Source organism: Periophthalmus magnuspinnatus, chromosome 16 (genome assembly GCF_009829125.3).
Source record: "Periophthalmus magnuspinnatus isolate fPerMag1 chromosome 16, fPerMag1.2.pri, whole genome shotgun sequence".
In the NCBI taxonomy this organism is placed as follows: domain Eukaryota; kingdom Metazoa; phylum Chordata; class Actinopteri; order Gobiiformes; family Gobiidae; genus Periophthalmus; species Periophthalmus magnuspinnatus.
This window is the reverse complement of record NC_047141.1, coordinates 21,899,870-21,917,874: the sequence shown is the minus strand read 5'-3', so window position 1 is coordinate 21,917,874 and position 18,005 is coordinate 21,899,870. Positions and strand designations below refer to the sequence as shown.

The 18,005-nt window shown below is 39.0% G+C and overlaps 1 protein-coding gene across 1 annotated transcript in view; it reads left to right on the top strand.

Moving 5' to 3' along the window:
- Positions 1-18,005, top strand: part of triob (trio Rho guanine nucleotide exchange factor b) — a 67,824-nt gene that overhangs the window by 34,049 nt on the left and 15,770 nt on the right. Inside the window, exons 12-37 of the mRNA XM_033981712.2 lie at positions 552-674; positions 1,917-2,108; positions 3,497-3,666; positions 3,997-4,171; positions 6,316-6,511; positions 6,860-7,026; positions 7,755-7,874; positions 9,331-9,429; positions 9,527-9,619; positions 9,720-9,869; positions 9,993-10,107; positions 10,226-10,341; positions 11,001-11,123; positions 11,435-11,629; positions 11,771-11,886; positions 12,174-12,240; positions 12,344-12,453; positions 12,530-12,599; positions 12,671-12,760; positions 12,831-12,923; positions 13,010-13,121; positions 13,239-13,429; positions 13,561-13,662; positions 14,723-14,862; positions 15,031-15,130; positions 17,517-17,766. Of these exons, the coding sequence (XP_033837603.1) occupies positions 552-674; positions 1,917-2,108; positions 3,497-3,666; positions 3,997-4,171; positions 6,316-6,511; positions 6,860-7,026; positions 7,755-7,874; positions 9,331-9,429; positions 9,527-9,619; positions 9,720-9,869; positions 9,993-10,107; positions 10,226-10,341; positions 11,001-11,123; positions 11,435-11,629; positions 11,771-11,886; positions 12,174-12,240; positions 12,344-12,453; positions 12,530-12,599; positions 12,671-12,760; positions 12,831-12,923; positions 13,010-13,121; positions 13,239-13,429; positions 13,561-13,662; positions 14,723-14,862; positions 15,031-15,130; positions 17,517-17,766 (3,475 nt within the window). The remainder of the gene's footprint in view (positions 1-551; positions 675-1,916; positions 2,109-3,496; positions 3,667-3,996; positions 4,172-6,315; positions 6,512-6,859; positions 7,027-7,754; positions 7,875-9,330; positions 9,430-9,526; positions 9,620-9,719; positions 9,870-9,992; positions 10,108-10,225; positions 10,342-11,000; positions 11,124-11,434; positions 11,630-11,770; positions 11,887-12,173; positions 12,241-12,343; positions 12,454-12,529; positions 12,600-12,670; positions 12,761-12,830; positions 12,924-13,009; positions 13,122-13,238; positions 13,430-13,560; positions 13,663-14,722; positions 14,863-15,030; positions 15,131-17,516; positions 17,767-18,005) is intronic.

Below are 18,005 nucleotides of genomic sequence, written 5' to 3'. Positions count from 1 at the left end.
CCCTTTCCCTATTCCCATCTTCCTTTTTCTTTCATCATCCTTTTCTCTCTTGGTAGAGGTTTCCATGGTGACGCAATTTACTGCCACATGAAGTACCGGAGGCATTGTGCAGCACATGCTTTTCCCATCAAAATATTTTCAAAGATCTTTTTAAAAAAAAAAAAAAAAAGATATGCATTAATCCAGGAACAAATGTCCCATCCTTATAGGGGTACGTAGTTTAGAATAATGAACTCATAACTCAATAAAAGCTTTTTTATTAGTTAGTTAATTAGATTGTAGCTGTGTAGGCTTATATGTCTGTGTTTTGCTGACATATAAGCCACACAGACAATGGCAAAGGAGAGATAGAGGAAAGATGTTTATGAAAAGCTGCTGTGGATGAAAGGGGAATTATAAGTAAGGGGTGACATCTGTACATTATTAAACTCTAAAGGGAACACCAGCTCCTACTACTGGTGAAGGAATGTACTGCAGCTTCAATAAATCTGTTGAAGAGCCTGTGTTTAGGTTGCAACCTACTAATTTTGGGTGTTTGTGCGCTTACAAAGGTGCTGGACTGGATTGAAAACCATGGTGAGGCTTTTCTCAGTAAACACACTGGGGTTGGAAAATCTTTGCACCGAGCCAGAGCGCTACAAAAAAGGCATGAAGACTTTGAAGAAGTAGCCCAGGTATGTAAATAAACAAAATGTATGTGTATATGTATTGTATATTTCAACCAAGAATGTATTAAGTTGACTACAGTCCTACATAATTACTTGTGAATGTGATACCATAGTTTAGTGGCTTAATAGTAAATAGTAACCACTAGACTAGATCAGATTGATTGAAAATATACATGGCATTCTTAACCATAATGACTGGGAAAATGTATTCTATTTACATCACACACACTGGATTGTTAGTTAGGGATTTTATATTTTTTTGCAATTTTGGATCAATTTAATGTATGGTATGGTATAGTATAGTATAGTACAGGGGTCAGCAACCTTTAACATCTAGGGAGAGGGAAAGAAAGCAATGGGAGCCACAAAAATAAAACTGTATATATTGTTGTTGTTGTTTTTTTTTAACCTTTACACTTTGTATCTACATAAATATTTATTTACCTGGTTAATAGGACTTCTGCTCCTGAACCTCTGTGCACAGTGTCTACAAATTGGGGCTTTATGAAGTCACTTTCATTTTTACGCAGGACTGTAAGCTTTTGTCTGTGAGGCGTGAGTGGTGTTTGTTTTTAAGATAGTTCATTGCGGAGAATAGCTGCTCACATACGTATCTGATTTTCTGCACAATTTCACTCTTGTTTTTAAAGTTTGCGGATAGGTGTTCTGAAATCTTAATGAATGACTCTTTCATATATTCTCAGTGTGTGAATGGCTTCCCATGCCTGACTATTTCCTGAGTGGTCACAAAACTTGCAAATGTAGTTGAATTTGCAGACTTCATTCACTTCTTGAATAGATTTTTCCTCAGATTAGCCATCCGCATTAGTTCCAAAACAGCTTTTTTTTCTCTCTTCTCCCTCCGGATATTTTTAAGCAAAGGCTGTGTTTATTTTGGAAATGTCTTGCGATAAATGCACAGCGTTTTGGCGGATATAGCGGCTTCCGCGAGTGTTGCGCTTATTTTGAGTGATGAAAAATAATAAAATGTAACTTTATTTTAATATTTTAAGATCACGATAATCTTCCGATTTAGATCTACAATTTAAAAAAAAGAACTAACACAAATAAAATACATATCAATTAAATACTCATACTCACATTTATGAGTGGCTCCGGAGCCGTGGGTTGCCGACCCCTGGTATAGTAGATAAAATGAGCTTGGATAAACATTTGTGTAATATGTATTTAAAACGTATAGTAACAATTTGTAAAGTAACTCAGCTATATTATGAACCTACCTTACAGAACACCTACACAAATGCAGACAAGTTGCTGGAGGCAGCAGAACAGTTGGCACAGACCGGAGAGTGTGACCCAGAGGAGATCTACCAGGCAGCCCATCAGCTTGAAGACCGCATCCAGGACTTTGTGAGGCGCGTGGAGCAGAGGAAAGTCCTGCTGGACATGTCTGTGGCCTTCCATACACACGTCAAAGAAGTGAGTGCTTTAATCCAGGGATATGATTTCAAGAATTTTTTGAAGACCTTTCCCCATTCAAAAGATATGATTTGAAATGTGTTAATGCCAAATGCAGAGCAAGTAATCCTTATGCCTGAAACCAATGAATACTTAAAGAAAGTATTGTGAAATACTTATTTGTAATTTGTGTTTTAACCCACTGTGTATTAAACAGGTTTGAGGGGCAGAACAATCATAATCAATTGGAGCTGTCATTTCAATTATGATAACATTTTAATTGCACTGCCTTTATTAAAAATAGTTTATCTTTCACCATTAACTTCACATTTTCTTACATTTGAGCAGGCTGTTTTTTGGGGATCTAATCAGTTCCTGCTCACTGTTTGACCTATGTGCACTTAATAGACACCCTGTACTGTCATATGGTTGATGGTTGCTCTAACAGACACAACCATGATTGAATGTCAGAATTAACCTTTACCGACAGAGCTCTGGGCTCTACACATGCTAACAACACTCTGGTTACATAGACTCACGTCAAGTCAAAGCGGAGGTGCTATTAATGAAGCTAGTCTTTAATGTCCATATGGCCTAATCTCCTTGATCCCATCTGTTAGTTGGGGTCACTGTAGTTGTCACTGTAGCTATGTGTGTTGGTCAGTGCCTGCCTCAATCCATGTGTAAAAGTGAACTCCTGCTGATGACCTAATCTTGTAAGAAAGCTATCTAGTCAGAAGTGGAGTGGCTCATGAAATAGAAATATGTTCAGCATCTAAATCATTTTCTGTTTTTTTTATCATTTATTTCTCATGATTCCAAACTAATGAAAAAACGAAAATGAAATTGTACTGTTACTATTATTGTGAGAAGCATTAGGATTTTACAATCATACAATAATGGAACATGACCATGACCAAATAATTGTGAAATCCCTAGTTTCCTTTCCTTCGCATTGTCAGGTATATGTCCAGCTTTATGAAAATCAACTTTCTGAATGATAATTGATGTTAATATGACAAACATTTTGAGATGTAGATTGGATTAAAATGGCTTAGTCTTGCATCTAAAACTGTCACAATTATTACTTTTAGCTCTTACTATATTGTGAGTTGAATAATCTTGTAACTACATAATCTTGACATCTTTAGCACCAAATGTATTCAAGTAGAAACAGATCCCCCCTGTGTTTGTGTGAGACATGCTTAAAGATTCAGGGTCTCTTGCTCTGTAGGGCTCTAGTCTCCTGTGCCAAGTGAGCCAGATGGCTAATCCGTTACAGAGATGACCATTCACATCTTTGGAGCAGCACTGGTTGGGATTCATCTGTGGGGCACCTGTGTTACCAGACTTTACCCTTTCTACATATGGAGCTGTTTTGAATCCTAAGTGTCTTGTTCATGTTTTAGTTGTGGACATGGCTGGAGGAGCTTCAGAAAGAGCTGCTAGACGATGTGTATGCAGAGTCGGTGGAGGCTGTGCAAGACCTGATCAAACGCTTCGGTCAGCAACAACAGACCACTCTTCAGGCAACTGTCAATGTCATCAAGGAGGGAGAAGACCTCATACAACAACTTAGGTATGTTATTTTACTTCTCAGTCACATTGCTGGGTTTTACAAACTTGCATAGGTCAATAATATTTAATACAGACAGGGGGAGCTAAAGAGAAGAATGTAAAAATGCAGATTTGTGTTGTAATACAATGAGTTCCTGGATGTAGTAATTAACAGAAATGCTTAGGTTCAACATTTGTGAATTCACCTTTTGGATATTTTATTGCAGAGTACAATGTAATAATCAATGACTCTTGCCCTCCATCTGGCACTATGACATCTTCACATTCTCAAATCTGAAAACCAACAACATATAAAGTTACACAATTAACCTAATGTAATGTAAATCTACAGAGACTCTGCCATTTCAAGCAATAAGACCCCTCACAACAGCTCTATGGCTCACATTGAGAGCGTGCTGCAGCAGCTGGATGAGGCCCAGGGACAGATGGAGGAGCTGTTCCAGGAAAGAAAAATCAAACTTGAGCTCTTCTTACAACTCCGCATCTTTGAACGGGATGCCATTGATGTAAGTAGCAAAGCCAAAAACAAGCACATAGTTCATAATAGTTCAGCTATATATCTTTGGAGAACATTGCTATACATTTATACAATTTAAAGCTCAAACTGAATATGTTTTTCACTCGTATAAAGATCTATATGTGTCTGCAATAAATTGGTGGCATGAAAATTAAAACTTTGCATTCAAATGTGAGAAGAAACACGTCAGCTTGTGGTCTATAGTACGATAACTGCACACATTTTGTTTCATCATGAATGCTGTCATTTGCACAACTACACTTATGTGGTGTTTTATGTGCTATAGGGGTCAGCGATAGGCCTCAAAAAAACAAAAAGAAAACAGACCATACTTGCGATTTTATCACAATTAATGTACACTTATTTTCTATTTTAAGAGATAAATAAAGTCATCTGCTTCACTCTAATTGGTTAAATTCACTTAGCCTTACAGAAACCAACCAATAGGTGGTGGGAAAAAACTGTCTGTGTTTAGAGAGTCAGCTGCATTAAGGAGCTTGGAGCTTGTCACAGGGCTTGTCACAGAATCACAATTAGATTTTTACAGCCATATTTCCCAGCCCTAATGTGCTCTAGACAGGACTGCCATTAACAATCATTTTGGCAATTATTAAATCCAAAAATATTAAAATAAAAATATCTTTGTACTTTTGTCTCATCTGAGGACATACTTCATCGACTGTGTGCTTATACTGTGGCCTCTTCCACGCCTCCTCTGTCTGCATTGTTAAGTCTAAAATGCAGGGATAAGTCTCATATAAGCTCTACAAGTCCAGTCAGGTAACTCTTTAGTGCCTCATGTTCAATAGCCGCTACCCTGATATGACACAGTGCTAGAATATGAAGGCGGGCAGAGAGACATGTGTCTCCCTTCTCTCGCCACTCCCTCTAACTTGAATGTGCCTGTTTTGAGGTGAGCTCTTAAGTTAGTGGGTTTTTGCATTGAAAATATGGTGATGTGATGTTAGATGTCAGATGTTCTGAGCACTAGTGGGATTTCGGAGATGGTCTTTTTGCACTCAGATGGTATTTTACTAAACTGTAAGAGGAGAGGAAAGCAGAGCGTGTGTGAGTGCTTGGTAAGTTTATGCTCTGTTTTAAATCTGTTGTGTCATTAGAAATATGCTTTTGCACTATGGCTTTTGAATAGATTGTCTCTATGGGAGAAAGATGGGGGGATTTTAAGGTAGAGTTTTAGTGTATTGTAAATTGTGGGGACCTGTAAAAGACAAATAACCACATCCACTGCTTAAAGTAAAAATGTGTTTTCAGTTAATCATTTTGAGAAAAGGCAGTGTCTTAGATATTTGCTTCCAAAGAAAACTGCAGAGAACCGTCTGTATATCATTTCATTGACAAATACAATAGAACAAGAAGGAATGATTTAAATGTGCCTATATGTGCCGATATAATCATGTTACGATCATTCTGGAGGATGTATTCTAATTTGGCGAGTCAATATTAATGTCTTATAAGACTCAAAAAACAGCTGGAGAATCTTATGTTCTTCCACTTAATGCTTTGGATGTATTGAAAATCATCTGTGTCATCTGTTTATTTATTTAAATATATGGTAAGATTACACTTTTGAAACAGGCACATTCTTTGCATGAGTTTCTTAAATTACAGACAGCTGTAAGTCAGACTGACAGATATAGGTTAAAACCATTGGCTTTCATGTTAGAATTTTAAACAGAGCTTAATTCAGTTTTACCTCATTGTAAGTTCATCTCTTGTCTTTCAAAAGCAGTCCTTGTTAAATCAAAACAGCATTGATAGAGTGCATTGGTCTGTGCCAGGATCAAGGTGCCCCAGTATCATGATTCATCGTGCGTGGGCAGCCTGACACAACCGCTGACATCTTGGTACATCTGCTTTAGCTGCCGTGCATCCCCAGTGTAATATGTTACCCGTTATTATGGCAGTCAAGTAAATGTGTTTGGTTACAGACATTAAACTGTCAAACTTTGTTATAGATCTTGCAGTTGAATGCTTCAGATTTTTGGCTCTCATGGTGTCTTTTAGTGCGTGCAATTGTCTTGTAAATCATTCAATTTGGCTTTAGAAAATGTGATACGTACTGCAGGGGTTTTACAGTTGACATTTGATAAATAGTGATATTTTTTTCTTCAGATCATTTCAGATTTGGAGTCATGGAATGAGGAGTTGTCCCAGCAGATGAGTGACTTCGACACAGAGGACTTGACATTAGCAGAGCAGAGATTACAGCACCATGCAGACAAGGCGCTCACCATGAACAACCTTACCTTCGACGTCATCCACCAAGGCCAGGAGCTGCTGCAGTATGTCACTGAGGTCCAGGCATCAGGTCTGTTGAAACCTAATTCTGTTCTGTACTTTTCATATATTTTACTGTCAAGTGGCAAAGAGGTATTTGTACATGTCAGAAAGCTCTAATTTACAAAGATGTCTATGTAGTGTAGCTTCACAATGTGATCACACAATAGAAATGCAAGAGGCGCCTTTGTTGTTGGCTGTAAGGCATTATTTATTTACATGTTCAGTGGAAGCAATTGGTATAGTTGTTGCTTGCAGTGCACCAATGAAATATAACCCTGAAGTCCTCTCTTCATTTGCATGATGATTTGTATATAGCCTTTATGAAAAATGCATCATAGTTAAGGTGTGTTTTGTGTTTGTGTGTGTGTGTATGCAGGTGTGGAGCTGTTGTGCGACCGGGATGTGGACATGGCCACTCGGGTACAAGACCTCCTGGAGTTCCTTCATGAGAAGCAGCAGGAGCTGGATGTGGCAGCAGAGCAGCACAGGAGGCACCTGGAGCAGTGTGTGCAGCTCAGGCATTTGCAGGCTGAGGTCAAACAGGTAACCATAAAATCTTAATACCAGTGTACAATGTCTCCAGTTTAATGAGCATTTGAGATATACCACATTTGTGTGCAAAAGACTAATTGTGAATGCTACAGTATGCTGTGTTTCTACATGACCATGTTGAGATGACTCACAAATGTTAACAATATTGCCTCTGATTCGCTCATCTGTTTCTGTGTGAGCTAGGTTTTGCCTCTAACTTTATACAGTAGACAAACAAACATGTGCCTATCTACTGATTGAAATAAAACAAATGCAACACTGTGTTAATGTGCATTGATGTGCAATGTATGGTTCATTGTAGAACCATTCACAACACTGAAGTGATTTTATTCATTGACTAGTCGAGATTGCATTAATGTCAAAATGGCAATGAGCAGCACTTGTCCCTTTGTTGAATAGCCTTATGTCATAAAAACAGGGAGAGCTCCACTTACATTCAGCCACTCACACTTTTACATCAGTGCCTCAGGAGCAGTGGAAACATTGACTCTTTGAAAGTTGAAAGAGTCAGACTTGTGTTGCATCATCATTTTTATTGGAGAGATTCAGTGGCATTGCAGCCTGGCACCCACACAGCAGGTGTGTATGCTGAGTCATACAAACATTGTTCACCCAGTCCTAGGCTATTAAATTAAGGGTGTTCAGCTAGATGTTTGTGTGTAAAAGGATGGTATGGAAAGAAAATAATAGACTAAAATGGTGTGTTATTAATATTATAGGTCCTTGGTTGGATCCGTAATGGTGAATCGATGCTCAACGCTGGTCTCATCACTGCAAGTTCATTACAAGAAGCTGAGCAGCTGCAGAAGGAGCATGAGCAATTCCAACATGCCATAGAGGTAAAATGATTCAAATATTTCTTGTGTTTAGTCCTCAGATAGTAGTACGTAGTTTTCTCTTGTAGTATATTTCTACATTCTTGGCATCTGAAAGCACCCAAATACCCATCCATTTTCTTCCACTTATCCGGTCGCGGGGGCAGCAGTCTAAGCAGGGACTCCCAGACTTCCCTCACCCCAGACACATCCTCCAGTTCCTCCAGTGGGACCCCAAGGCGTTCCCAGGCCAGCCGAAAGACATAGGCCCTGGGGCCTCCTTCCAGTGGAACACGTCACCATAGGGAGGCATCCAGAGGGCATCCGGAACAGATGCCTGAGCCACCTCAGCTGGCTCCTCTCGACGTGGAGGAGCAGCAGCTCTACTCTGAGCCCCTCCCGTGTGACTGAGCTCCTCACCCTATCTCTAAGGGAGCGCTCAGCCACCCTGTGGAGGAAACTCATTTCGGCCGCTTGTATCCACGATCTTGTCCTTTATTACGTTCATTACCCAAAGCTCATGACCATAGGTGAGGGTAGGAACATAGATTGACCAGTAAATCGAGAGCGTCGCCATTCGGCTCCTTCTTTACCATGACAGTCCGATAAAGTGACCGCATCCCTGTGGACGCTGCACCGATCCGCCTATCAAGCTCACGCTCTATCCTTCCCTCCTGCTTGCCTCAAGTGGAGGAGTTCAAATATCTCAGGGCACCCATATACAGCATATCAAATCCATATTTTCTTTTTTTTTCCACACTGATTTTGTCCTTACCCTTCTCATCTCCCTTTCACTTCACCTTGGCTTTTCCCCCTTCACCATTTTGCCCTTCTGAAACTCCTCTCATACCTCTACACATGAGACAGAATTATGAATATCTAATGTCTCCACCTCGTTCCTTCCCTTTAAGCTTAACCCTTTTTTATTTTCTTCTCTTATGTGTCACTGATATTGCAGAGTGCATTCTCTTTGAACTTGGTCTGGCTCCTTTTTATGCAGGCATGTATGTGACCTACTTTTAGTCTCAACTCTGAACAAAAAAATCTCCATGGGGTTGGCAGTTTTTTGGGAGTTGAATACTGATGTGCGCAGCATGCCGTTTTTTCTTTTATACTAACAAAATTCCATTCCTGCAATAAATGTGTGTTATAGACTGTCCTTTATATTTTTATAATGCTGGAGGTGATTTTTCAAGATTTTATTAAGAAAGACTTGGCATAAAATCTAACTTTTTTTACTTAAAAAAAATAATAATTTGCAAGTCAGTCTAGTTTGTTAGGCATAAGTGTTTTTTATGACCCTGATAAACTTTTTAAGATATTACCACTAGACTAGTATTTTAATAATAACTGTCAGTCCAATGGCTTCAATATTATAACAGTTTATTTTAATTCTTCCTTAGTCGTTACATTTCCGCTGTCAGCTCTCAAAGGCGTGAAACTGTCTACTATTGAGAATTCCCATTTTATCTCTCCCCAGAAAACCCATCAAAGTGCTCTGCAGGTTCAGCAAAAGGCTGAAGCCCTTCTCCAAGCAAACCACTATGACATGGACATGATCAGAGACTGTGCTGAGAAGGTAATGTGCCCCTCACATCTTAACTACAGAATCAAAGGCAGTAAATGTGATGGCTCTTTTAAGGCTCTAAAACCTAAATGTTTTGGTCCATGTCCAGGTGGCAGATCACTGGCAGCAACTGATGCTGAAAATGGAGGATCGACTCAAGCTGGTCAATGCCTCAGTGGCCTTTTACAAGACGTCTGAACAGGTATATACTAAATAATAAGATGTTCAATTACTTTTTAGATACAATAGTTTATTGCAGTTGCAATAGGGAATGTGTATATAAAAAATGTTGTTTGTCCCAGGTGTGCAGTGTACTGGAAAGTCTGGAACAGGAATACAAAAGGGAAGAGGACTGGTGCGGAGGAGCTGATAAACTGGGGCCTAACAGTGAAACTGACCATGTTACCCCAATGATCAGCAAACATCTAGAGCAGAAGGAGGCTTTCCTTAAGGTGAGGAGAATGGCATGCAAGCAAAAAATCATTTATAATGGGTAACAAATATAGTAGAACATCTGGTTTGCTCTATCTTATGGGAGTTAACTACTCATTTATCCCACCTTTGACTCTTTACAGGCCTGTACTTTAGCCAGACGCAATGCTGACGTTTTCCTCAAGTACCTCCACAGAAACAGTGTGAATATGCCTGGGATGCTGTCTCATGTTAAGGCTCCAGAGACTCAGGTTAAAAGTAAGTCAGATTCAGTAATTACAGAAACTGTCTTGGCTTGACCTGGATCTTCAGCAGTTTCCTGAAATAAAACACATGTTTAGTTTTATACTAAGTGCATTTTGCATCCTTTTATCAGACATTTTGAATGAGCTGCTGCAAAGAGAAAACAGAGTGCTCCACTTCTGGACTATGAGAAAAAGGCGATTGGACCAGTGCCAGCAATATGTGGTATTCGAACGGAGCGCCAAACAGGTACATGAAGTTTTATGTGTACTGCACAACATGCACAACATTCATATTGCAGCATTGACTTTATTTCATTGAAATATTGTCATATTTAAATTAAACCTGTTTGTTTGAGATGTTCAATAATAGTTATGTTTGCGCTTCAGTCTGGTGCATTTAATGTTAGGGCTCTTGTCGCCATCTTGTGGTGTAATCATGCCAGTACAGCAATAGTAGGAAAGCACCTTCATGAAAATGAAATTACATCATAGATGTTTCTGGGACTTTTGTCCGTTATGTTTTATTTGACTTGATCAGTTCTGCATTTGCACATGTGTTACTAGCCATATAAAACAGACAATAAGAATAATTCTTTATCACTTAAAAGTGATATCTGCAAATGTATACTTTGAACCACAGACATGGGAATGTAGTCTACAAATGTAAAAAAAAAGCACGAGATGCTTAAAACATTTAGTATAAGAGTTGATATGATTATGATAAATATGATTGGATGCACTAGACTGACTTAAGTTTGAAAAATACTGCAAAATTATGCTGAGGGTTTCTATTGAAAAAAAAACATTGTGTGGAAACTGTCCAGTGCTTGATCAGTGGACAACAAAAACTTGATAGAACTGTGTCAAAAGTTCCCATAGTGTGAATGTTGTGACCTGATTTCTAAGGCCCTGGAGTGGATCCATGACACTGGGGAGTTTTACCTGTCCACGCACACCTCTACCGGCTCCAGCATACACCACACACAGGAGCTGCTGAAGGAGCACGAGGACTTCCAAATCACAGCCAAGGTAAATGGACTTGTCAGTTCTTTTTACCACCATAAACTAGTGTGAACTGATTTCTCTTTGTAATGTTAAGCCTGTTTTGTTATGTGCATTTTTCCCAGTCCAGTGTTTTTCAGTGGGGCCCATCCCGAGGGCACTGTATTGTCTGATTTCCTCTCTGCTGTGTCACTGTTATTGTGTTAGAGAATTGGCTATTGTACCATGCAAAACACTCATCCATACCTTTCTCTCCCCCCTCACGTCTACCTTTTGCTCTCCTGCCTCTGCCACTCTGTCCATCTCTTTTTCGATCTCTCATCTTTATATATTGACAGCAAACCAAAGAACGGGTAAAGTTGTTGATCCAGCTGGCTGACGGCTTCTGTGACAAAGGCCACGCCCACGCCCTAGAGATAAAGAAATGGGTCTCCTCAGTGGATAAACGATATCGAGACTTCTCTGTTCGCATGGACAAATACAGAACTTCCCTAGAAACGGCACTGGGCATTTCTTCTGACTCCAACAAGGCTGTGAGTATTTTTACCAATACAAGGCCTTAATGTTTTCAATTAAAAAAAACATTGTATTAGGTGCATTTAAGTGTATTAAGGATCTGTTGAAGTAATTTGGTTTCTGACTTATGTAACTTTTTTCCAATTTTGTCTTTCTAGAGTAAAGATCTTCAATTGGACATTATTCCTGCTAGTGCACCGGGGTCAGAGATCAAGTTAAGAGATGCTGCTCATGAACTAAATGAAGAAAAGAGGAAGTCTGCTCGGCGGAAGGAGTGAGTGTTGCCTTCTCATCATTCTTACAAAGTTTAAGGCTTTAAAACTCTTCATATGCTGGAATATTTCACAGCAGGTACAGCACATACATTGTACCCCAAGTGATAAATAAAGTGATCTAATGAATGGAATAGTAATTTCTAGTAGTAGTAGTAATTTCTATCTTTATAGCACCACAGCTAACATCAAGTTTAATATCATGTATAAACATTCAAATAAGAACCAAATTGTGCATATACAACAATGGCAGCTTTACTTTTTTGTTGAAACATCTTCTTTGTTTTAGATTCATCATGGCTGAGCTGATTCAGACTGAAAAGGCATATGTTAGAGACTTACGGGAATGTATGGATGTAAGTGCTTTGTTTTCCTGTCTTAGTCATATTTAGCAGCAACCAGTTCAAAATTGGTGCGCATTATCACCAGGAATTAAATGCATGTTATTATTCCGTTTAGACCTACCTGTGGGAGATGACCAGTGGTGTGGAGGAGATTCCTGCAGGCATTGTCAACAAAGAACACATTATCTTTGGGAACATGCAAGATCTCTACGAGTTTCATCACAAGTTAGTAAAGCAGACGTTACCCTTTATTCCTATAATAATTTTTTTATTAATAAGATAATGGATTTTGTGTGCATAGCATCTTCCTTAAAGAGCTAGAGAAGTATGAGCAGCTTCCAGAGGATGTTGGCCATTGTTTTGTTACTTGGGTAAGCATCATAACAAACATTTCAGTTTCTCTGTGTTGCAAGAAAAAAACATGATTATTTGTGCGATGCAGGCTGATAAGTTCCAGATGTATGTGAACTATTGCAAGAACAAACCAGATTCCACTCAGCTCATCCTGGAACATGCAGGACCCTACTTTGATGTAAGTAAAATGAGTGAAAAAAATAGTAATAGTAGTGATCTTGTGTAAAATGTAAATCATAACTTTCCAGGAAATACAACAAAGGCATCGTCTAGCTAATTCCATCTCTTCTTACCTCATTAAACCTGTTCAAAGAATTACAAAGTATCAGCTTCTCCTAAAGGTATGAAATGTTGTGTTTTCAAATGTAACAGCATCCTTTATCTTGAAAACAACACAACTTCTCTTTGCCTTTTGGTCTTCTCATAGGAGTTGCTGACCTGTTGTGAAGAGGGTAAAGGTGAAATCAAGGATGGTCTTGAAGTCATGCTAAGTGTTCCTAAGAGAGCTAATGATGCCATGCACCTCTCTATGCTAGAAGGTATTAATACTTACATTTTATATTCATTCTTTTAAATACACTTTATTGTTGTATTATACATGTGAGCTATATTCTCTTTATTTTAACACAAGCTTTTCTCTGGTCTGTCTTTCTCAGGGTTTGATGGCAACATTGATTCCCAGGGAGAGCTGATTCTCCAAGACTCGTTCCAGGTCTGGGATCCAAAGACCCTGATTCGAAAGGGCCGTGACCGCCACCTCTTCCTGTTTGAGATGTCTTTAGTTTTCAGCAAAGAAGTCAAAGACTCAAATGGGCGTAGCAAGTATCTCTACAAGAGCAAGCTCTTTGTAAGTAAATGTGTTCTTAATTTAGCTTAGAAATAAAATGAAATATCAAGAGGACAAAAGAAAGAATATTGGTGTGTTTTATTCTTTTCTTGCAGTTCCTCATTATTAATATGTGTTTATTTCATTGACAGACCTCAGAGCTGGGAGTAACAGAGCATGTGGAGGGAGATGCTTGTAAATTTGCTTTATGGATTGGCAGGACTCCAACATCTGACAACAAGATTGTCCTCAAGGTAATATCATTTTCCACTCAGTACAATTAACATATAGCAGAATAAAAATTGTAACATAGATGGCATTAAACAGTCCACTTCACACACTTGCATATTCTAAAACTTGCAGAATCAGGATAAGCTATGCTGCTATTGTCAGTGAACAAAAATTCACATACTAGAAATCTGCTTTGGATATCTGATGCAGATACAAGATACCAGGTGTATTAATAATATAATGTCTAAGAGAACGTCATAATGCATACAGGAATATTCATACATATTATTTTCATAAAATAAAAAAAATACTGCATATAAATAGAAATTATACAGATAACAATATCCACTATTGAAGATTGACTATGTTATGTCAATGCAACTAAATAGTTAAGAATCCTTGCCCAATATACAGTGTTCTTTGTACAGCTTCCGCCAAGTTGTTCGCACATAAACCAGAGTGACTCCATATCGTCCACCCACTGCTCAGTCCCACATCTCATCTCTGTTCAGCCAAGAAAGTTCACTCTATGAAGGAGGCGGAGTGTTACTTTGCGCTTCTTCTTTACTCATCATCATGCAGCAGCATTAGCCTAACATTTGATGGATCATATTCTATACTTAAATAGCCACACCAACAGTGACTCACTACAAGCTGGTTTGTTACAGTGTTTATGCATAAAATCACAAACAGAAAGAAGGGAACTGCAAAATAAATGATTTCCCTCAACATTTGATGGACATTTGCATCTTATGTAATGCTTGCGCTGCCATAACACCAGTGGTTGCTGATTTAGGAAGAAAGGAAAAGCTTGAGTGATACGCTGGGTGATGCTTACTTTATTCACAATCAAACATTGTTTGTGTGTTATTTGAGTGGAACTCTGCAAATGCTGATGTAATTTTAATTATGTCTAAACAGTTGTTTGTCTCAAGTGCTCACTTTAAAGATCAAAGCGCTCTTCTGTTACCTGGTTTGGGGTCATGAAATCATTAGAGTGAATTAATTAAGCATCTTTTATTTTATTGCGAGCAAGGACCATCTGTGTTTAATGACATTATGAAATCATGTGTTGTGATTCAGGCTTCGAGTCTGGAGAATAAACAGGACTGGATCAAACACATCCGGGAGGTCATCCAAGAACGAACGGTCCACCTGCGTGGGGCACTGAAGGAGCCCATTCACATCCCCAAAGCCACTGCCACTAAGCTCAAAGGCAGACGGTACATGCACACATGCACGCACGCACACACACACACACACACACACACCACAGACCGTTTTAAAAATGTATACTTCGAGCATAAAATGTATTATTTTACATCTTACACTACCCATTTATTGATAACAATGTATTGTGTTTTTTCAATAACTGTCATTTCAATTTAAAGGGATGGAGAGGAACTGGATAGTCAGGGAGATGCCAGCAGCCAGCCTGATACTATCTCTATTGCCTCACGGACGTCCCAGAACACACTGGACAGCGATAAGGTACAACACTCAGTGCTCTGCGTGTCCCGGACACATCTGCTGAATAAAACTACAGCATGTAGCCAACTATTATACAGAACACATTATACAATATGTATAGCATTTTTTTCATAACAGTGAAACTTGTTATGCCATCACACTGACGCAGTCATCTAAGCTGTGTTGGTGCAAGTATCTCTCTACTTCCTGTTGAAGTGCCTGATTGTTTTGAGAGGAAGAGGCCATCTGACAGAGCTTTAAACACAATGTGTGTGTGTGTGCGTGCGCATGTGTGCATGCGTGTGTGTGTAAGTTTGTTTGTGCATGTTATCTTTGTTGGAGAGAGAAAGAGAATCTCAGAATCTCACTGGAAGCAGGGACATTCGGCTGTGGATATATCTGGTATTAGCGCGACAGAAGGCCTGTCCTCCTACGCTCAGCATGAGCCACTGTAAAGCTCACCAGCAAAAAAGATATAGGCATTTCTATAGTTTTACTAATTATAAACTGTTAACCTAAATGTGGTTGTGTCCTGGACTGGACTCCCTTTATGTAAATGGAACAATATATTTCTCTCCATTATGGGAACACTGGATCAAAAGCAACACACTGTTAGATATTTGACAGTGCTAAAAAAATCTAGGGTGATGTGACTTCTAAATATAAATACCAAATTGAGTTTTTAGTCATTGTCAAATTTGTTGAATTTGCATAATAACCAAAATATTATGCATTGTTACATGGTGCATATTTATTACCACTTAGTAGATACTAGACAGTGGATAACGGATAAAATTCAAATGCCTGTTTGTGTGCAAAGCCACCTGCTGAACTCTTTCAAAGGTCCCTTGTTCCTCTCTTTTATGGCTTACACACATGCCCAAACATTTAGTTGCATGTGCAAACACAAACTGAGTGTGTCATCCTCACTTTCTGAATGCCTCCCTCTATGTCCCCGTGTGAGGCTGCTCTGTGAGGAGTCTCATTCAGGAGGCAGTGACACTGGCGCAGTTGTCGAGTGTGTGGATATTGTGTCTATAGCCAAGTGTGTGTTTCTGCGTGTGTGGCTTTTAATGAGTGACTTGTGTTGTGCGCTCAGCCTCCCACTCTCCTCCACGGAAGATGCTTGTCTGTATGTCAGGGAGAAGAGCACAGTTTGGATTGCTCACAGCTATCGATCTATAAGATTAAACCTGGAGAGGACTAATAATACAGTACAGTTGTTCACATGGATTGACAACATCAAGAGGAGCTTCAGAATGAAAGGAGTTGTTGCCTTGATCGATTGAGAATATTTTCAAGAACTTTTATAAAAGCTTTTTCAGGAACTTTCCCAGCATCTTATTTTTACCCACTGCATCCGCATTCAATTGTGCAATGCAATTGTGATTTGGGACCACCAAAGTGGATTGCCGCTGTTAAATTGTTTAGCTCTGTGGGCACTACCCGCAATGAGGGAGTGGAAAACAATGGAGAGGCTGGAGGACAAGTCAAACCCAGTGGCTCAGCTCCTCAGCTCTCTGGCTTTACCACATTACCAGAGGGTATGTCAACAATGTCGCTGTTGTGGCACTTTAGGTTTATTTATATCCATTGTTTAGTTGCATTTTTTGGATGTCTGCAGTTTCAATGGAAGTATACATGCAATTTTTATCTATGTTTTTTATGTATTTACTAGTGTTCATACCAAGTGGACATGTCACAATATCAAATGATTGGTATTGAAATGTCTGCTCACAATTATTGTTTGATACAAAAGGCATGCTTTATAAAATCAAACTAAATGATAAAGTAATCTTAATTTTACACAAGCAGAAAAAAACACTTACCATTTAGGTTAACTTTTTTTGGAGTATAGATTGAATTGAAGTCTTTTTTTTTTTTTTTTTTTTGCAATTTTTTGTTCTGTGATTATCTTGTAGCTTCAGTAATGCAGATTATTGATTAACCAAATAACAATGACGTCCTTAGAGCCAAGCTAATAATTCTTGTATGTACATAACATGTGTTTGTTAGCTTGTGAAGTGTTACTTTTTCTATGCACATGCATTTGACGTAAAGTAGTCACAAGAATAGCTGAAAGAAATGTGAGAGACGGTGAGAACCTGCACCTCCTTTATTTAACCCTGACTTTCTTTAATGGGAAATAGGCTGCGTGTAGTCAGATGGTTGGAGTGTGGAGTGTGAGTGACGTTTGTTGAGTTGCGAGAATGAGTCACTGAACAGCAATGTATACACTTTGAGAGTTTTACTCATAAGATTTATATAACATAAAACTAAAGTAATGTAGTGTTTTATTTTTTATGTGTCATTATTCAGACTACAAGTAGGACATTCAAAATCATTTACTAGCAGAAAAAAAACAAGCAAACACTGTTGTTCTAGCTGACCTTGTTCTTTTCTTCAGTTGTCCGGCGGCTGTGAGCTGACCGTGGTCCTGCATGACTTTGTGGCCAGTAATGGGACAAGTGGAGAGCTGACGGTCCGCAGAGGGCAGACAGTGGAGGTCCTGGAGAGGCTGCATGACAAACCTGACTGGTGCCTAGTCCGCACCACTGACCGCTCTCCAGCTCAAGAGGGCATCGTGCCCTGCTCCATGCTCTGCATCGCACACTCTCGCTCTTCTATGGAGATGGAAGGCCTCTTCAACCACAAAGGTGAGGCCACTTTGGTTTACAATGGATAGCAGTGCATTTAATATCTAAATAAATAAGAACTGCTCTTCTTTTTTATTTAGTTAATGTTGGATGGTACTTTTGTTTCACCATCCAATAGAATTAACAACTCCTTGTCACATCTCAACACAAACACTTGCAACATTAGCTGTGGCTAACAAGATATGTTAGCTGTTTACAAACAGAGCATTGGTGACCCACAAAACCTTATTTCACACATC